The sequence below is a fragment of the Empidonax traillii genome, unplaced genomic scaffold, assembly GCF_003031625.1.
Source record: "Empidonax traillii isolate 1590-97213 ecotype Southwest subspecies unplaced genomic scaffold, ASM303162v1 scaffold236:size2090792, whole genome shotgun sequence".
NCBI classification, from domain to species: Eukaryota; Metazoa; Chordata; class Aves; order Passeriformes; family Tyrannidae; genus Empidonax; species Empidonax traillii.
In genome coordinates, this window is record NW_020955429.1 from 288,268 (window position 1) to 307,497 (window position 19,230).

Sequence of the window (19,230 nt, forward strand, 5' to 3'; positions counted from 1 at the left end):
GGCACTGTGGACAGTTTTAACAATAAAAAGGCCTCTAATTTCATTTGAAAGTTGGAAATTGGGGGATGACCTTTTGAGGAAATGTGGTTCAAGGCACTCAATAAAGCCATACAGCAGTGGTGACTGTGTCCATTAGCTCTTTATGTCAGTACAGTGTGTACTTCATGTTAGAACAGTATTTGCATTAGAGAAGCATCCTTGAATGACATCCCATGAGAAGAGCTCTAGCTAAGGTCCCACCAGTGAGCAACAAAGTCTGGTGGCAGTATCAGATGTTCCCTCTACCCAGCAATAAAGGCAAGAGCCAGGAGAGGGCCAGGTCTGTCTGTTATTTTGATCCAGAGATCCCCTGCTAAGTCATAGTTGTTATCTGTGGGTAAGGCTGTAGTTTGTGCAAAGTGGTCTGTGCTCAGGAGGACCCATCACTGTTCCCTCAAAGGGGAAGGCCAGGATTCTGATTCCTTTTTTTTGTTGGAGATTATTCTGCTACTAAAGGGAATTACATTCAGGCAGGGGGTTCAGGTCTATTTCCCACAGGAAAAGAGTAGTCAAGTCTGTTCTGGTTGAATGCTTTTACAGATAATTACTGTTGATTGAAATATGAACAGTCGATCCCAGAGAGCGTATTCCACCCACCCAAAGCAGATTTTTGGCACTGTTTGCTTTCAAGCAAAAAAAACCTTTCAAGAAGGTTTTGTGTTTTCTGACTTCTGAAGTGAGCATTTAATTTTTTAAACATCCCAGTGTTGTTCATTTTTCCATTGGAGAAATACCTGTGTTTCAGGGTTGTCATCAGTGAGCTCTGATCTTTTCTGTGTGTAAGTGAAGGATCTGAATAAGCAGAAGTATGGATATGACTCTCCTTCTTCCTGTTTTAGCCTCTGCTGAGTGTTGTTGTCCTTTGCCCCCTCAAAAACAGAAAATAGCAGGCCTTCCTGAATCACCTTTTTGCCATTGTGCTTACACAGCGATGTCTTATCTTTCTCTCTTTTTTTTTGTGTGTGTGTGTGTGTGTGTGTTTTGTTGTGGGTGTTGTTTTTTTTTTTTGCTATTACATCCCCCACCCAATACCTCTCACTCTTATCTGTGCAGCAGCTCTGGTGACATTAGCTGTGTCATTGCTGTCTCTATTCCTGTGTGGTGGTATTTGACGTGATGTCTAAAGAAAACTAATTTGCCTGTGCCTGACCACTGATGTAGGGACGTTCTCCTGTGGGAGGGCAGGCAGAGCCAAGGTGCAGCAGTTGTGTGGATTTTCTCCAGGGGAGGAAGGGAGGGCTGCTACGTGTCCTTATGCTGCACAGTAGCAATGGGAAGCAGAGACTTCCAGCTGCACTCAGGATCAGCAGCCATTTGTTTCTCAGTTTCCTGCAGAATTTAGTTCCTTGCACTTCTTTATTTCTTACCCTCACAGTCACTGTCCGAATGGGGAGTGAGGAATTGATTCAGAGCTTCACAGCACATAGATAGACATCTTTTATTACTGAGGAAAGGAAACTGAGTTTACAATTTATTTTTTAATACAATTAAAGGAGGAACCCCAGGAAAAAAAAAATGTTATATAAAAACCCCCCATGATAAACAGAGCAGCTCACCTGCTACAATGACCCAGATATTAAGCTGAGAAGGTCTCACAGAAACCATTTGTGTGCAATTCACTGAATACAGCATAAGAAAACATGACTCAGACTATTAGTGCTTAAGGAAAAATAAACCAAAATAAACATCCTGCCCATCAAGACTGTAAAAAATAACCTGGTGGTGGACAAATTTGTCAGTGAAACTTGGTTTCTTTTAGAAGGAATTATCAGAAGTGTCACTGGAGTCTGTGGTGATGTAGAAAGGTTTGTCACAGTGCAAAAGACAAGCCTTTCTCCAGGAGGCTGCACAATCATCAGTCAGGAGCAGAAGTGGAAAAGGGGATAGTCAGAGGGAAAATGTGCTGGTACAACTGTCAGAGCTGTGGTGTGGCTGGTAAGGTGGAATTGCATGGTGGTTCTAGGGAAGGATGGTGCTGGAAATGAGCAGAGGTGGAAGTGAACGCCAAAAGAGGTGGTCAGCCTGCAAGAAGTTGGTAGTTTGTGCTGGAAGGAACAAGAACAGGCTGAAAGAAGAGGAAATCTGAAAAGTGTGAGACACCATTGCCCATACACCAAGTCCTGCAATAGGGTCAGGCTGCCTTTTGGAAACACTCTGGTTTCTGTCACTTTTGTTCTGTTTGCAATGAAAACACACAAGAGCAGAGTATTGCTTCCTTATCACCCACCTTATCTCCTTGTCTCTGTCAAAAACTCCTCTGTAAGAATGTTCTGAAGTTCCCATTTAACTTTGTACAATGAGAAAGTGGCAAAAAAAAAATGGGACAAAACAACTGCAGGAGTAGAAGGGGAGCAGTGTCTTATTTTTTACTAGTGACTTGATCTCATAGCTCAATGCTCCATAAACCACTTTTAATCTTCCTGTTTTCTCCAGCCGTTTCTCTCACAATAGGTACCTTCTCGAAAAAAAGTGAAATGGATGGAACATGTCCTTGCTGTGTCCTAGGAAGATAAACAGCTCAGGCACCAACACATCCCACATGGAGGATGGGATGGTGCTTTCAGACTTAGGTCTGCCCTGATAACATGGATAGAGCAGTAAGGGAATGGGTACAGCTTGAGGAGCAAAAGGGAACAACATTCCTGTAAAACTCAGGGCAGGGCTGAGTTAGGTTAGTATGCAGAGTTGCTTAGGAAGCTTATTGGGGCTTTTTCCTCCTTTCCCCTCAAAATGAGAAACCACATTTTCCTACACAGTAGGCAAGGATATCACCCAGATCAGATGAGCCCTATCCAGTATTAACATCCTGTAGGGAAAATCCTTCGAGTCCTGCCTGGGTAGAGAGAACACTTGCAGAAAGCAGCAACATTCAGTGCAAAGTAAGTCCTTAGGTTGCTGTGAGAGACTCCCAAGAATCTGCAGAGCCTACCCCAACAAGTATCCCTAGGCAGGTGTACAAGCACAAGCAGACCTATGTTTATGAAGCAAGGCCCTGAGTTACGTTTCATTACAGTAGATATGTGAGATGACCACTGACTTTAACACAAATTTCAGTGGGGCTTTGCAGGTGTGGGTAGGAAGGGATGCACATAAAAGCTTGTACATTTGCATGCACAAAGGTGTGCACACGTGGGCCCTCACACAGCAATTTAATGGAGTGGCTGTGTTGGCAAGGTCAGCCTGTCAGGAGAAAAAGGCTATGAGAACTTGTGCCACTGCTGTGGATAAGGAATATTAGTTGGCTGTTAGCTGTGCTGTCAGTGTGTATCGTCCCCTAAAAAGTCTCATAGCACTGCAAATAAGCATGAGGCAGATAGACTCACTTCCAAGGTGAAGTTTTTTTTTCATGAAAAAATGTGCATTATTGCCTCTTTAGCGGGGAGGGGACATACATCTGCCATGGTCAGGTCCAAATCCGAAGTCCTCCAGCATGAAGAGCAGATGGTCTCGTGAGGCTGAACATAAAAGAAGTTTTAGCTTCTCCCAGTTGCAACACAGAGGCACAGCCTGACTTGAGCTTGTGTGTCTGGGTCTGGGGGGTCCCAAAGGGCAGCTCTGCGCTGCTAAATGGGTGGGTGGGCATGGACTGCCTGCCAGGCCTCTGCAGGCCCCTGGTTCCCACAGAAGCAGTGTCAAAGCCACAGGTTCCCAAAGCCTCGAAGGTGACGATGTTCTTCTTCTGCCCTGTTGCGGGAGCACAGAGGGGCCTCCCAGGAGGGGGTTCCAGTGACCCCGTTGTAACGAGACCACCCCACAGCTGCTGTTTGTCTTCATTCACGAGAGATTATTCTGTCAGTCGTCTTGAGCAGAGTTTTCTGCTGCTGCCAATCCCCTTGCAGAGAGCCAGAGGGTCAACGCCATAAGCATTGCTGCACAACGAACAGGGGAGTCTTGCAGTGCGGAATGCGCAGGATAAGAAACCTGAGGGGTTCAAAGAAAAAAAATATTTAATGACTTTTTTCCGCCCTTTCTTCGTCCTAAATGTCAACCGGACGATGTCGCAGAGCCGACAGAGGGGTATACACCTGCGATGGTCCTCCACAAGAGGGCTCCTGTTCCATAAAATCGGAGCTGCTCGGAGAGGCGGGACTGTGAGCCACGGTCTGGCTCGGTGCTTGCTGCGACACCTTTGGAGTGCACAGGGATGCTATCCCTTTGCGGAGCCAGGATGGCTAGTGAATGCGCTCCCCATTCAAACAGCAGCAGGGCGGGGCTCAGTGCACTGTGCAGTTCCCGAGAGGGCAGCCGGCCACTAAGGAGGCACAGCTTCCATCCCTGCCCACAGACAGCAGCTGTCCCAGGCACTGGAGCTGGGAAACACCACCTACGGGAAACCCTGGCAAACTTTTGTAACAAAAAATAGGAAAGTGGTTTATTCAGTAGGTGAACTCCTGCCACTGCCATCACAAAACTCCCCAAAATTCATGCTAACCAAGGCTCTAGTATCTGTCCCAGACTGGGCCTTTCCAAGAGGAAAACATGAGTGGCTGTTCAGGTTTGGAAATGAGATGAGTGGCCTGAATGAGAGTTTCCCCTCCTTTCCACCTCAAAACTATCAGGCTTTTAGATCACTGCAGCACACAGCGTGACAAATTCATGCCTTGTAGGACCCCACAGCTGTTGCTCTGAGGCATTACTGAGGCAATTCCACGTGCTGCTGCGGTGAGAGCAGGACATGCAGTCACCTGGATAATGATGCGAATAAGAACAGTTAACTGCTAATCTCTCCTTCAGTCACTTCACTTAAAAATGTCTTTTTGCAGGATACAGCCCTGAACATAGCTGAGCTTTCAGGCCAAAGCCAATATCATGCTTTGTAATCATAAAATTTTTTGCAAGCCAGATTCTTCCCCAGCCCTTCTTTTGCAACACCTCACTGTTGAAAGTAACTCCTTTTAACACATGAGTGTTTCCTAGGCAAGTCTTAGGGAGGAAACTTTTCCACTCCTCCAGCTGCTAAGGGAATGGAAATATCTCAGAAGTGGACTAACATTGCTGGGAAAGCCACCTTACTGGGAAAGCTGGAGTTGCTCTCTTGTTCACCCCTCCCTCACCACCATTTAGTCAGTCCTCATCAGTGATATTGCTGTGTTTATGTATCAGGTCAGGCTCACAGGGAATCAGCCAGAAGTGACTTCCAGGGGGTGAAGCCACATGTGGGACCTGTAGTGGTGATGAGCTACTTACAAATGAGTCCAAAAGGACAGGGACTCAGAGACTGCCCACTTCTTAGTTGGGAAGACCACAAAATGAGCAGGACAGTAGCAGGGGATGTCCCTGCAGATCCTGATAGCTGGAGAACTGTGCTGCAAGCCCACTTCTCAGACATTAATCCCTGCACAGGTCCAGAGCAGACACTGACAGTCAAAGCTCTCAAATGTTCTTTTTCTTTAATCTCTCTATCTCTCTTCATCCCTATTTAGTCCTTGAAATTTTATGTTCATTAACGAAATGAGTGCCAAAGAAACTTCCACACCATCCACACAGGGCCCATTCTATGGAAAAAGCAGCTTAGCAGCCCAACAAATTCAGTTCTTTAACATTTTTCACTAGATTAACTTCTAGAAATTTGAAATAATCCGAACAAAGCAATGCCCCACAGGGAATGTTAGCATCATTCCTCTGATTACCTGACCAGGAAACACAATGAGTCCAGGTTGGGAATAGGGCCCTATTGCTGTTACTTACCCTAAAGGGCAGCCGACACAAATTAAAAGGCACACGTGGTGTTGTGAGCTAACATGGCATGACAATCTAATGGTATTTGAGAAGCTGTTTTGCCAAGAGAAGAGTGGTGAAGAAAAAACTACCTGCAAATGCAATCTGGTCATACAGATGATGTTTCAGATGTCACTTTAGAGCTCGCAGGTGGCTTCGTACCTTCCTTCATACCCTCTTCCACTGGGTCCTGGGGCCTACAACAGTGAGGACAAACTGAAAAATAAAATCTCTCATTAGTATTTGGAGTCAGAGAAGATGATTCCAAATGTTTTCTTCAACAAAGTGTAACTGAGAGTGGGAAGAAAGGAGAGAAGAAATTTAGGTCTAGTTACTTCTATTTTAACTTGGCAGGACTCAGCCCTGCAGTACATCCTAATATGCTTGGCCCATAGCCATAGTCTGATCTGATAGAAAGCTCTGTTGTACATAAATATTATCAATATAGTGTCATATGGATAAAACAGTTCTCATTAGCACGGGTGTAGAACCCCAGCCTCGCACAAAGACAGGTTGCTCAATATAAAGGCAAAAGCGACACATCACCAAATGCAGTTTTTCTATCAAGTGAAAGAATGCCAGTGTTAAAACCAACAAATTCTTTCAGTGCTTTAAAAGGAGCTCAGAAGAAACAAGTCCACTACATGTCTCAGCATCTGTGAATGACTTTTGTTTTAACTGTTCAGGTTGAATCACTACTACTACAGCCAATTGTACTTGCACAAATCACGCATCATGAATCATAAGCCATTCTTTAAGTGACCTCTAATCTTGGTGCTTTGTGTTTTCATTCCCTAATTACTGTAAAGACAGGCTGTGAGGTCCTCAGAGTGGGTGGTTGTGAACCTCAACAAAGCATCTGCATGTTTTGGTCACCACAACAATCACGCATCTGAGAACTCTTACTTCCGTTTCGCTCTGTCTTTCTATTCTTCCCTCCCACACTTCAGCTCTTTGAAGCATGGCCTTCTGAGCTCAGAAACCACTCTTAGCGTCAAGGCAACTCCTGACTCAGCTTTCCATCGGCCAGAGCAACAGAGGTACTCTCAGATGTACTCTGAGCTCCCGCAAGAGCTCTTGGAAGGTGACCCGCTGCAGCACCAGCAGGAAGCACTCTTAGGACAGGTATTTCCTTTCCCAGACAGGTGGCAATGCCCAGCAGCACTGAAATGGGACAACTGTACTAACTGGGAAGTTGGATGGAAACTCTGGCTTACACTGTGCACTTGGGCTGGAAAGTGGCTGTACCAAATAGCACCACCTGACTCAGCAAATCCACTCCCTGTGCATATTATGAAAATGGGACTGAAAGGGAAATTCCAGTTTGTGCAGCCATGTGCCATGCTGTTGCAGGTGATTGCATTCTACCACAGGGGTATGCTTTTTACATCTGCTTGAAAAGCAATTTGGTTCTTATAGAAAAGCCTATCTCAGAATGCTCCGGAATCTTGCCAATTTAATGGTGAGGAACCTTTTAATTTCCAGCCAATATTTGTTTAGAGCCAAATCTTCCAATTCCAGTTCATTTTCTCCTGTAATTAGAAGTGCATTATACATGCAGCTAACAGCACAGGCTGTGATCAAATGTGATTTTCTAGGCTTCAGCCTGCTCGTTGCTTTCCCGTTGACAGCCCCAGGGAACAGCAGGGGACAGCCAGCACTGGTGTCATAGGGGCAAAGAAGTGGAAAATGAGGAGGTGCACAGGTCAAGAGTCACTGCCTTCCAGGAGCTTCCTTTCTTTGTGATGAAGCACTAAAAAGAAATTAGCCCAGCCTGACTCAATGGTCACGCTGGTTTTTGAAGGGATGTTGTCAACAAGGAGGGGAAAAGAAAAATAGTAATGCAACCTCCACACCTCTGACTTGGGAGTGAACTTGTCTGAGCAGGGATACCAGAAGACACAAGCATGACAAACTTATGAGTGTCTGTAAGCAAACTGAGTCCTTGCTGTCCAGCAAATAGCCTTTTCCAAAGGGGGATGCCGCAGTGACCGTGATGGGCTGAGGTGCACGGACTGGGGGCTCCTGGTTTAAGTGGCCTGAGCACAGAGCCCTGTCAGAGTGGGATTCTTGTCCCCACACATGGCTTCCCCAGTGGCCTGAAAACTTGATTTGGTGGTATTTATAACACATTGCAAGGCCTGCTGTCATTCTCCGTGACTGCTTTGCAAAGCTGCTAACAGGGTGTGGATAAGACATCCACTGCTGTTGACTTTCAGTCCTAGCAGCCTTTATAAATCCATTAGATGTCTACCTACATCTTCGGGGGCTTTCTGGTGAGGTCAGCTTAGACATGATTAGGAGCAACAGCTAACAGATGAGATTTTTTGAGGGGGAAAAAAAAAAATCTACTTAGCTGCCAGCTAACCCTGAGATGTTTGAGATCCTTTTTGACATTGGAAAGCTCCTGGAGACATGTCTGGAGTTACTGAAGACTTCATAGGGTGGGACCAGGCACCTCACCTGTGCCATTTTTGGCCATACAAAGAATACAAATCCAACTCTTCTAAAAGTGGGGCGCTGCTATGCTTAAGTGTTTTCTGTGGCCCTAACACTATCTATTTTTGTTACTTTGGCTCAGTGACTATCTGAGGGATTGTCTAAGTAGGGTGAGGAGAGAGATCCAATTTTGAAACTCTCAGTGCTCAGCCATATCTATCACGATCACCAAAATCCTTGGCATCTTAAGGCATCTCAGGTCATATCTTAATACACAAAAATGAACCTTTGTGAATGTCTTCATTTCTGTATACCCCTGATCTTAGAAATATTCTGATCTGGTGGCAAAACTCCCCATCACCCTTTCCCTCTCAAACCTGAACCCTAATGCTGCCTGCACACAAAATGTAGCAAAGCCACGAGCTAGACTTAGACTTGTGACAGTGGATGCTGAAAGGAAAAAAGAGGAAATAAGAAGAAGGTACAGAAATACCTAACGGGGCAGTATAGTTTCTATAAATGTGTATCTTAATAGAAACATAAGCAGTAAGAGACAGTTTCTTGAAAAAGGAGTTACGCTTACCACGCCTTGGGAGGTATCTTGCTGCTAGGATGATTGCCAAAATGAAGATGATAACAACGATACTTGAAGCAATAAGGACATGATAAGATGGAGGCACAGGAGGAACAACACAGTCATTTGTTTTCTCTGAAACAGGAGAAATAAAAAATAAAGGACACAACAACTTGTCATTTTCATGTAAGAGCAGGTACATGAATTTTGGTGGTTCTGGCTAAGTTCTAACTCAGGTTTTCAGCCTGAAAATGGACCTATTCAATAAACTACCTAGAGAAGCTGGCACCTTAATTTCTTCCACTTTGCCGCATTTGCTCTGTGCTGAAATTTTTAACATATCCACAGAGCGTGAAACGCTGGGGTTTTGTCCAGAACAGAACTGAGACAGACAATATTTAAAACCACATAAGCTGTTTTAAAGAAATCATTTAGGTTTGGTGAAAAAGTCTGAATACACAGCTAGAAAATTTCCATTTTCAATGCTGCCCTGCAGTTTTCCATACTGTTTTAATCAGATTTATGCCTAATTCTTTTCCCTTTGGATTCAGAGGTGAAGGAGAATGTTGCATTAAACAGGCTAGAATAGACTTGTTTTTTCTGTGTGGCAGGAAAACAGTGTTGTGGCAGAGTTCACTTTCAGTGGATCCAGAGCCTTTGGCTTTTCATCACTGGAGATGACCACTCTACCACTGGGATATAAGAGCAGACACCAGGCCATTCCTGTACACTACAGGACAGCCCTAATTCAGCAGGAGGGACAGGCTTCCTGCACGTCTATGGGTCTCCGGAGCTGCGTGCACAGATCCTCAGTTTTTCATCATCTGTATCTGGCAGAGTTGAGCATCATTCCACTTCTAAGACACTGGCCTGACTTGCTGTACAATCTTTACCCCCCAACTGTGGGGTTTGCCTTCTGTGTTTACCAGAGGCTGTATTCTGTCTGGAACCCTGTGTTCATGAAAGACTTGTCTAAAGGACCATTTACATCATACCAAAATAGGAGTGGTTCCGTATCTTAAAAATCAAAAAGCGGGGGGTTTGTGACTGCTGTGACTGTGTCACTGTTGATTGCACCCCCCTCTGAGAATCTGTGTGACAACAGTGTATTGCTATTATTGCTTTTTTTCGTTGCTCTCCTTTTCTATGCAGCATGATATTCATAACCTTCTTCCATTAGCATCTCTAGGGACATTGTGCACTACATCCAGCAATAACCAGTATTCATAAAGCACTAGTTCCTGGCATTCGTTCTGAAGCTGAATGGCACCTCTCCCCACAAGCCCCTTTGATTTTAGTCAAGGTAGAGGAATAAGCTACCTTGATGAATAAGGTACAATTCCCTAGGAAAAATAGCACTTCTCTATCTTCCCTTGAAGGTGCCCTTATCTCTACAGTAAAAACATCAGACCCACAGACATTTCAGAATACTTTTTTCAGTAGCAACATTGAAAAAAAAAATCTTTTTGGCTTTAAGAACTTTCTGGCAAATCCCCTTCTACTGCAAAACCTCTGGACCGTTGTGTGCTGCCTTCCCTCATGCTGTTTCCACTTGTGCCCCAAGCTTTTCAAAGCACAGACTTATCTATTATGCCATCACTTCTAAGCCAGGCTCAGCGATGGAATTCTTTTCATATGAGTTAACCCTATATGATATATGAAAGCAGAATTTTGTCTAGACCCTAGTTGAACAGTTTCTTTCACCGAAGCAGGGACAAACACGCCTGTTAAGTGAGGAAATTATTTTTAAGTGCAACTTGTGGCTTTTAAAGCACAAATACCATTCAAGCACCAGGTCTGTGTCATGCAGCTGGCAGCAGGGGAGCACTGGATGATGGCAACCCTGACCTGCCGGAGCAACTGAGCCTGGTATGACCAGATTACACCAGGAACCAACTGCTCTCTCAGCCCAGCTGTGACAGCAGAGCAGCAGGAAGGCAAAGCTATCACTGCTTGCAAGTCACTGTTGTAACCCTCCCTTCCCACCCCTGCTGCCTTACAGCCTTTGACATATTTTGGGGCACAGACCACAGGTGGGATTGTTGTGCCATCCTTGCGTGAACAGTTACACAGAACGGTTTTGTAACAAAAACTGTTAACAAGACATACTCAGAAGCAAACTGCTGGACTTGGCCAAGCCGTCATGTTCAACGGAGCAGGTTATGTTGACATCGCTGGTCACGTTGAGCACCAGCGTGCCAGTGATGTTGTACAGGCTGAGGCTGGACTCGGACACCCAGCTGGCATTCCACTCCACAGACACATCGTTGAGGGCTCCAGAGATTTTGGGTTTGGGGAAACCTCCGTGAGAAGAGCACACTATCACCACCTCAGTCGATTCGCAAGAACTCGCGGACACTTCTGTTGTTATGCTCGGCTCACTGAAGTCGGCTGAAGCAAAAGAGATGCAGTTACCATTCTGTCAGATCACAGCCAGGGTGATCAGACATCCCGGCCTGCTTCCAGCAGGGATGAGGGAAAATTTCCCTTTCCTGATCCCCAAAATAACCCATCCCACTTTACCAAAGGGAGCAGAAGTCTATCACAATTATTACAGCTGGTCTGTTAAGACAGCAAGGGGATTTCTGGAAGGAAAGAAACTGGAGTATTTGTGGGCAGGAAAAGAGATCCGTAGTTTTACATTTTTCGTGCAGATAAGTCCTCAGCCCTCAGGGTTAGAGAAGGTGCTGGCAGCGTACTTCCCTTTTTTCATATCAGTTCCCAGAAAGATCACTAATTTTGTCTCCTTGCACATATGCCCACCATGCCCTCAGACAAGCAGGCAATGGCCAAGCCTCAGGAGCTGGTTTGTTTTTTAATTTTGTTGATGAATCTCTTTCCAGATGGGGAATGCTCCTTCACTGACTTGTCTGGGAGATTCCTGCAACTCTCTGCTGTTAAAGGTATTCAAATGTATGTATATATTTATATATGTCACCAGTATCTCTGTCTCCAGTTGAGACCAACTGCTACAAAAACAGTGGTGGAAATGGAAAATAATGTCAGTGGAAACTTTTTGTGGCCTCTAAGAGAAGATTCAGATTCATTTTGAGCAAAAAACTTGGTTTCCTTAAGGTAAAAAGCCTCAAATCTCCACCTGAGTTCAACCTTAGGCTGCCGTGCAGCCAAGTGAGCTGGCCAGCCCCCAGAGAGTCTGGACTTCCCAGGGGTTTGGATGCAAGGCTGGAATGCTGCTGTGGCCACCCCCTTCCTCTTTTACCTTGGATGCTTGGCATGCACCAAGGGCTTGGTCTGACTTTGCCCAAAAGACATCAGGGGCTGCCTAGGGGACCCTCTAGCAGTGGTACCTGGGGAGGGGTCCTGTCACAACAGGGAGGCATCAAGGGGAGGAGGTTGGGCTGGCGGTGGTAAAGGCAAATTCTCTGTACCTGGGGTACCTCTGGAAAGGTAAATAGGGAGGCTGCTAGAATGGAAATACTTAACACATCTTCCATCACACTTTTAAGCTTCCTGATGGAAGTCTATCTGCCCCACTATGATAAAGCTTGGAGGAGTGTCCTTTGTCCCCAGCAGTTGGCACTGGAGGGCCTCAGGTGTCAGGAGACAATCCACCTACCTGTAACAAGGAGGGTGACACGCTCATCACACGCAACAACTGAGTTGTGCTGAACGACGCACTGGTAAGTGCCATTGTCCAGGATTTCCACGGGGGAGATCCACAGGATGAGGTCCCAGGGGTCCATCTCTGTGCGGTTCCTGTACCGCTCATGAATCCTGATCCTCTCCCCGTCGGAGTAGGCCAGCACCACGTCCGTCACGTTCTTCTGCCAGTAGGCCCGGTAATTCTGGAGGCTTTCTGAGCGGGGAATTTGACGGCAACAAGGCAGGCTGACCATTTCCCCCACCTTGCTTTTGACTACTCTTCTCTCCCGCGCTTGGCCTGCAGGCGAGGGCCAAACAAAAATCAGTGAGACAGTGGTATGGCCTTGTGCCATGACCTCCCACCCAGAGCTCACCTCTTTCGGCTCTGTCTGCACCCACCGAGCTGTTTCCAGCTCCAGCTCTGCACCGAGGGCAGGCCTGCCTTGGCATTGCCTTTTACATCATGCTCCAGTCCTGCTTAGGATCCTGAGCTGGTGGGCACACAAGGACTGCTGCATGGACTGCTAAAGGCAAAGGCAGGAGGAGTGTGACCTGCCTGAAGGGGAATTATTCTTTCCCCCTTAAAAAAAAAAAAACACACCTCAGTGTCACGAGTTGCCATTATTCATGTAAAGGGATAGAAACACATATGCACAAACTTCTACCTCCTCTGCTCTCCCTTCTCAGAGCACAGTGTTCGAAAAACCTCTGTTCGCCGCATGCCTGACAGGGTCACTATGGACTATTAGCTTTGGGGGATTAGGATTTTATTGGAAGTTCTTGTTTGTTTGTTCGTTTTGTTTGTTTGTTTTTGTGTTCTTGTTTTGTTTTTGTTTTTTTGAGAAAGAAGAAAACCCCAAATTTTCAAGATCCCAGAAACTAGAAGCAACCCTACAATGACAAACAGAGTTTACGGCCACGCTGTCATCAGCCTCCTAGTATTAGCAAATGAACAATTTTGCCTAGTCTAGCTAAACAAGTCTATATTTTTGAGGGTCCATGGGCCTCCCTTGGAGTAACGTGGAAACCAGCACAGAACTTCCCCAACTCCTGCCCAGCGACCGTGCCACTGCCATACCTAGAGTGCAGGCATGTGCCTACAACAACAAGCTGAGACCCTTGCAAGGGTGGAATAAGGTATAACCGACCCTGAGATTAGCTCAGTTGGTTAGAGCATGGTGCTAATAGCACCAAGGCTGTGGATTTGATCCCTGTATGGGCCATTCGCTTCAGACACTTGTGGGTCCCTTCCAACTCAGAATATTCTGTGAAGTTCTGTGAACTTTGACCACATCATTAGCAGTAATCCCCCTACTGAGCACTATGACTGTTATGCTCTTCACTCCCATGAGCAGCCTTGCTTTCCCATTCCTTCCCCTTTCCAGTGGGTAAATGCTCATAGGGGCCAGGACTTGGGAGAGAGCAGCCTACCAAAGAGCTCTTGCTGCTGCTGAAAGGTGGTCCAGCATTAATGCACAGTCCTGTGCTGCAACAAGGCAGATGGCTGAGCTTTCACCTGAGTTTGTGCAACCCTGGGGATGATGTGCACCCTGCTGTGTTAGTCCAGAAGGTCGGGTCACTTTACAATTTCCCTGCTTGCCTCAGCCTCGTTACCTTAGCACTCATCTCCAGTGCTGGAAGCGGGACACTAATCTATTCCACTACACCAATGAGAGCAGGAAAACAAGCAAATAGCTGGCTTCAGGACAGAAAAGGTTCAGATTCCTTCCTCCTTCCCTGCAGAACACATCTCAGTAAACATGTCGGAGAGGGGAAGCAGGAAAGTCCTGCCAGGCGGTGTGTCACTGATGGGGACAGCGCAGCATCACCACTGGCAGAGGTGAGAGCCTACGTGCAAAGCCTCTGCCTGATGCATGAACTGAAAGCTTGACAAAGGTGAGCCTAAGAACTGCCACCCCCCTCAGCAAAGTCAAGCTGGTGCTGCTCACACCTTACAGTCTCTAAGATTCTATGAAAGAAGCCTCCCCCCTGCCCTGCAGCACACCTACCCCTGTCCCACTTTGCACACTCTACATGAAGTCTGTAGGAAACACACTGAAAAATGCTGTGGGGGTCCTGGCAACACTGTAGAATGGTTTAATATTAATTAATATCTAATTAAATAAAATAGAATACAATTAAATTAGCAACTTCTGATTTAACTGGTTTCCCTCCACTCAGCCACTTCATTGATCTTCCAGTGGGAAAGATTCAAATTCCCCACACACACACTACCTGTACTTCCCCTTATAATGCGTTGCAGATTCTGAGCAACCAAGCCTGCTTTGACCTCTGTCAGCCAGAAACTGGCAGCAAAAAGGCAGAAAAACTAGTTCTTCCACACCACATGGGGTAAGAACTGCCACGTGTTACCAACCCCTGGCAGCCTGAAATTTAGGGATTTCTTGACATCCGCAGTTCAACTGCTACTCAATGTCGTGTGGTAAAGAGTTGCACAGTTTTATTACATGGTGTGTGAAAAAGCATTTCCTTCTGTTCACCTTAAAAGCAACCCACTTCAGGCTGTGATTCTTGACGTTCCTTCTCCTGCATGTCTGTGTGCATTTGTGTGTATGTGTGTTTTTTCCCCTCGACCACATCAGCTCAGCTTAGACTATTGTTGGAGAGCAGCCAACAAAAGAGCAGCCAGTCAAACAGCCAGTCAAACTTTGGGATTGTGGAGCCTGAAAAAGACCATTTTCTATTTTCTTTTGAGCTATAGGGGAAGAGTAGGCGTACAGTAAATGTCAGGGTGACATCGCATCATGAGTTGCATGAGGTTCTTCATACCTTGCCCCTAAGAGTCTCCTTCGCAACCAAAAGGAGAACAAAAACCTTCTCGGCAGTACATGTGCAGGGGTTGGAAACTCCTGCTGATGTCATGTCTATCCTTAAAAGGCCCTGCAACCCTTGAAACTGCAACCTGAATGCTGCAAGCCTGAAGGAACCGAAGTCCATGGAGAGTCATTCAGCCTCACAAAAGTCCCCTTTCATTTTAAAGGTGAACTGCAAAGCAAAAATGAAAATTCAGTTCTGTCCTGTTTCTGTGCCGAAGGCTCTCTGTAACCAGTCTATGGAGAAGGTATTCACCGTGGAAATAATTTTTAACAAATTTTCTAGAAAAAAAAAAATCCCTCCTCTTCTCACCCCTCTGAATGCCACCCACTCCCTTGCTGTGCAGACACATCTATCTCTCTGTCACTGCAAGCCCGTGGCATGTGCCAACACTGAACCAATGAAAGGGATGACTTCCTGTTCCCTGTGCAAAAAAACGCTTCATCCAAACTGTGCCTGTGCTGCAGGTGCCCCACACAGGAGGGCTCATTAGAACTGAGAGGTGAGTGTTTCTTGTTTGCTCTGAGAGTCAGCAAGCAGGAGAGCTCAACAGTCTCCCATGACCCTGTTTCCTTCACTCTTTGCCCAAGCCTTGGCTCAGAATTTCCCCAGCCACGGAGAGCTTGGTGTGTTTGTGGCACACACAGCTCCACAGTACGGGAGAGGAGGTTGCCTCTGGGACAGAAAACATTTGATGTCCTGCAGAGACCTTTGACAGTAAAAGGCAGCCAAAGACCTAGCAAAGCTCTAGAGAAGCAGCACCAAACTGTTGGAAACCTTCGGATACATCCTGGTGATCAGAAACTCCAAAGCCATTCTCTTTCCCCTGCGTTCCCCATTTCTCTGCCCCTCTCAGCCACTTCACCTTTATTTGCTCTCACCTTGTGTTGCCTTGCTTTGCACACAATGCACAAAGCAGCATACACGAAGGGAAAGGTGGGCCTGAAGTCACTTGCCAGCAGGTAAGACAGTGGATCTGCACATTTTCTTAACAGACAGCCCTGCAAAAAGTTCTAAGGCAAATTGTCAGTAGAGCTCCAAAACCGAGAGGGTCAAAGCAGCCTTGCCTTTTTTTTTCTTTTTTTTTTCCCCCCCTTTAAGTTCCCTATTTATCTTTGCAACAGCAGCTGCTATCTCTACTCATAAATTAATGGCATCACTGACTTTGCCTAGGACCACACACTCCCAGTCTGCCTGGGCACTGACACCTTCCTCCCACTCCACCTGTGTGTGGGCTGAAACAGGGACTTGGGGAAGCTCTGGGAGGAGGTGCACAGCATGTGGTGGTGAGGTAAGGGCACTTCTGGTAACTGGGGCTGAGCTGGCTGAACAAAACATATCGTGTGGAGCTTCACTTTTCTCCTGGTGGCCATCCCCTGGGGCCAGGCAAGAATCATACTTAGCAGTCCTCAGGTAATTCTGCAGATCAGGCACCTCATTTTCTGTGAATTGCACATTCACCCAAACTTGCATGATTTATCCGTTGAGGGCAAGGCAGTGTTTTACAGGGGTTTCCAAGCAAGACAGATAATCTGTTGAAAAATTAGGACATTTTTAGAAGCTGAGCCTTTAAAAGACTAGACAATCCCTCTCGGTCTTTTTTTTTTTATCCCAGGTAATTGTATCAATGAGGAATGAGATTCTCTCAAAGCTTTTCCATGGAGTCCTGTGCTACACTGGAATATGTGAAGAAATGCTTTGTGTTTAAGTCAGTGACAGACTCCTGTGAATACCTCTGTGCCCTTCTACACAGACTCCGCTCCAGCAAGTTCAGGCATGCAAAGGGAGGTCTTGGTAGGCAGAGAAAGGAGGAGTGGCCCCTTCCTCTTGCACAGCCCAACCTCTGGTTACAAACCACAGGCCTGCTGCTGCTCTGGGCTGCTCCGGCAAAGCAGCTGCAAACCCAGATCCATTCACTCAGTCAAGTTCCCTCGCTCATTTCAGTTGTGGGGAGAGAAGAGCAGAAAAGAAGGTATCCTGAAGAAAAACAGCAATGCTCTTCATTGGGCAGCAATTCCAGTCAGTTCTCCTCCTTTACCCGCTCTCATTAGTCAAGTGTGCCTTCAGCAGGCCAGTGACAGGATTAATACAAGTGCACAGTGATGTCATGGCAAGAGTGAGGTAGAGAAATGGTCTGAGGAGGTTTTTCTAAAAGTCCATCCCTGTTTGCTCCTGGGCTGTAACCTCAGGGCACCCTGCCTGGAGCAGTGCAATGAGGGCACAGCTCCCCAGCTCTGTACTGTTGATTTGGCAATTATTATAATATCTCCCTGGTGTTTTGGTGTCTGACTGCCTCAGCAGCCTTCACTCTGTTTCAGTGCAAACAGCACATGTTTACCTCTAGTGAAGAAATCCTTAATGCCATGAAGTTGCTGTGAAAACCAAAGGACATCTTCCCGTGTCTATGGACAGAAGGTCAGCCCATCTTTTGGGGTGCACACCGATCACACTTTTCTTCCAGCAGCGTGCTAAGTCAAATGAAACTATCAGCATTACTTGTCTCCCTGAGCATACTTGATAGGCAGTGATGTACTGTAGGTAACACTCATTTTAGAGTGGTTCACAGGGTGCTCTCAATGCATGCTGGTGTCCATTGTGGGCCCACTGAAGCCCTCTATCTGACTGCAGCTGCCTTTGCAGGTTGCAGACCAACGCTCTCCTTTCTCCAGTCTTAATCCCTGGCTCACCAGAAGGCTGATTTCACTCCACCCTGACTGCCTTTTTGCCATGAAAGCCAGCAAGGCAACCCAGCCAGGTGGGAAACGAAAGCAAGCACTGTCACTAAGTCATGACTTGGTCAAAAACCTGACTTGTAAAGGGAAGGAAACTCCATCAGTCACCAAGAAAAGAAAAAATGTTTCACAATCTGCAATTCGCATCTGAGAAAACCAAAGGGAATCTGAAATACTTTGGTAAAGAGGCTCGCTTGCTGCAGCGCTGGGGCAGCTCCAGCCAGCCAGCACCCCTCCCTCTTGCTTCGGCTCAAGTTTCGGTACTTGGTTGAGATAAAGATCTACTGCTTTCTGAGTCACTGCGGGGACAAGCCTGCTGCCCGGGTATGTCCAGTCTGCTTTGTTTATAACATGAGTAAGATCTCAACTTTGTGTCAGTCACTCGGCAATTTTCTGATTCTGGCACTAGGCAGGAGTTCAGATACAAGCGAGGAGCTGGATATGAGACACAGAAGTACTTAGGGACGGGATGGGGACTTTATCATGTCTTAAGATCTTCCCCTTTGCTGCAGAGCGCTCCACATTGGTGCTGCTCAGGGAGGAGAGGACGGAGGGCTTGCTTATCTCCTGTGCTGCATACCAGAAGGACCTCTTTGACTTTTAACCTTCCCCCCTTTCTCCATTCTCAGCGCATGGAATGTAACACTGCTAGAATTAAAAAGGACAGGAAGGGACACTAAATCTGAATGTCCTCAGAAGATTTGCATATTTTAGTTCCTTTAGAGATCAAATTCCTGCAACTGGCTCAGCACTCTTACATTATGATTTCCCAGTTTGGGGGCAGAAACTAGATGAGGCAGTTGTGTAAGACGGGCCTTTGGGGGAGGTCTGTCACACTCAAAGACAAAAATAAATTTGTTAATTTTTTCCTCTGCAGACTCTGTCTCTTGCTGACTGGATCACTTTGTACTTCCTCTATATTTATCTCCCAGCTGAAGATGTTCTCAAATAATTTTCCTAATTCCTCCAGTACCACTGCCAGGCATACTGCTGTCCTCACAGCAGTTTCTGAAGCTGAGGTCCTCCCCACTGCTTAAGGCTGTAGTTTTTTTCAGTGCTTGCTAAATTTCACTGTCGTGCACGCTCCCCAAGTAGCCAGCCCCTCTTGAAACTAATAGAAGATGAAATCGCCCAGTAACAAAGAAAATCAGGTATGATACCTTCTCACACAAGCCCACTCTGAATTAGAAAAAATATAATTTTTTTTTTTTTTTTGTTACTGAAGTATTTGCCCACAGTCATAGTGACATTCATCAGGGCAGCTGATGATGCTGCAGGCCTGCCAGCCAT

The 19,230-nt window shown here is 46.2% G+C and overlaps 1 protein-coding gene across 1 annotated transcript; it reads right to left on the reverse strand.

Moving 5' to 3' along the window:
• Nucleotides 1-3,652: 3,652 nt before the first annotated feature.
• Nucleotides 3,653-12,787, reverse strand: CD80 (CD80 molecule). Its single transcript, XM_027888223.1, has 5 exons — nucleotides 12,348-12,787; nucleotides 10,880-11,161; nucleotides 8,780-8,905; nucleotides 5,850-5,973; nucleotides 3,653-3,960 (listed from the first exon to the last, which is right to left on the reverse strand). The coding sequence occupies exons 1-4, from the start codon at nucleotides 12,724-12,726 to the stop codon at nucleotides 5,867-5,869; spliced, it is 894 nt and encodes a 297-aa protein (XP_027744024.1). The 5' UTR covers nucleotides 12,727-12,787; the 3' UTR covers nucleotides 3,653-3,960; nucleotides 5,850-5,866.
• Nucleotides 12,788-19,230: the final 6,443 nt, after the last annotated feature.

Coding starts and splice junctions, on each gene's coding strand:
- CD80 (XM_027888223.1), bottom strand. CDS start 12,726: ATGGCACAAGGCCATACCACTGTCTCACTGATTTTTGTTTGGCCCTCG. Junction 8,906..10,879: donor GTCCAGCAGTTTGCTTCTGA/GTATGTCTTGTT, acceptor CTCCTGTTTCAG/AGAAAACAAATGACTGTGTT. Junction 5,974..8,779: donor AAGATACCTCCCAAGGCGTG/GTAAGCGTAACT, acceptor TTTATTTTTCAG/TTTGTCCTCACTGTTGTAGG.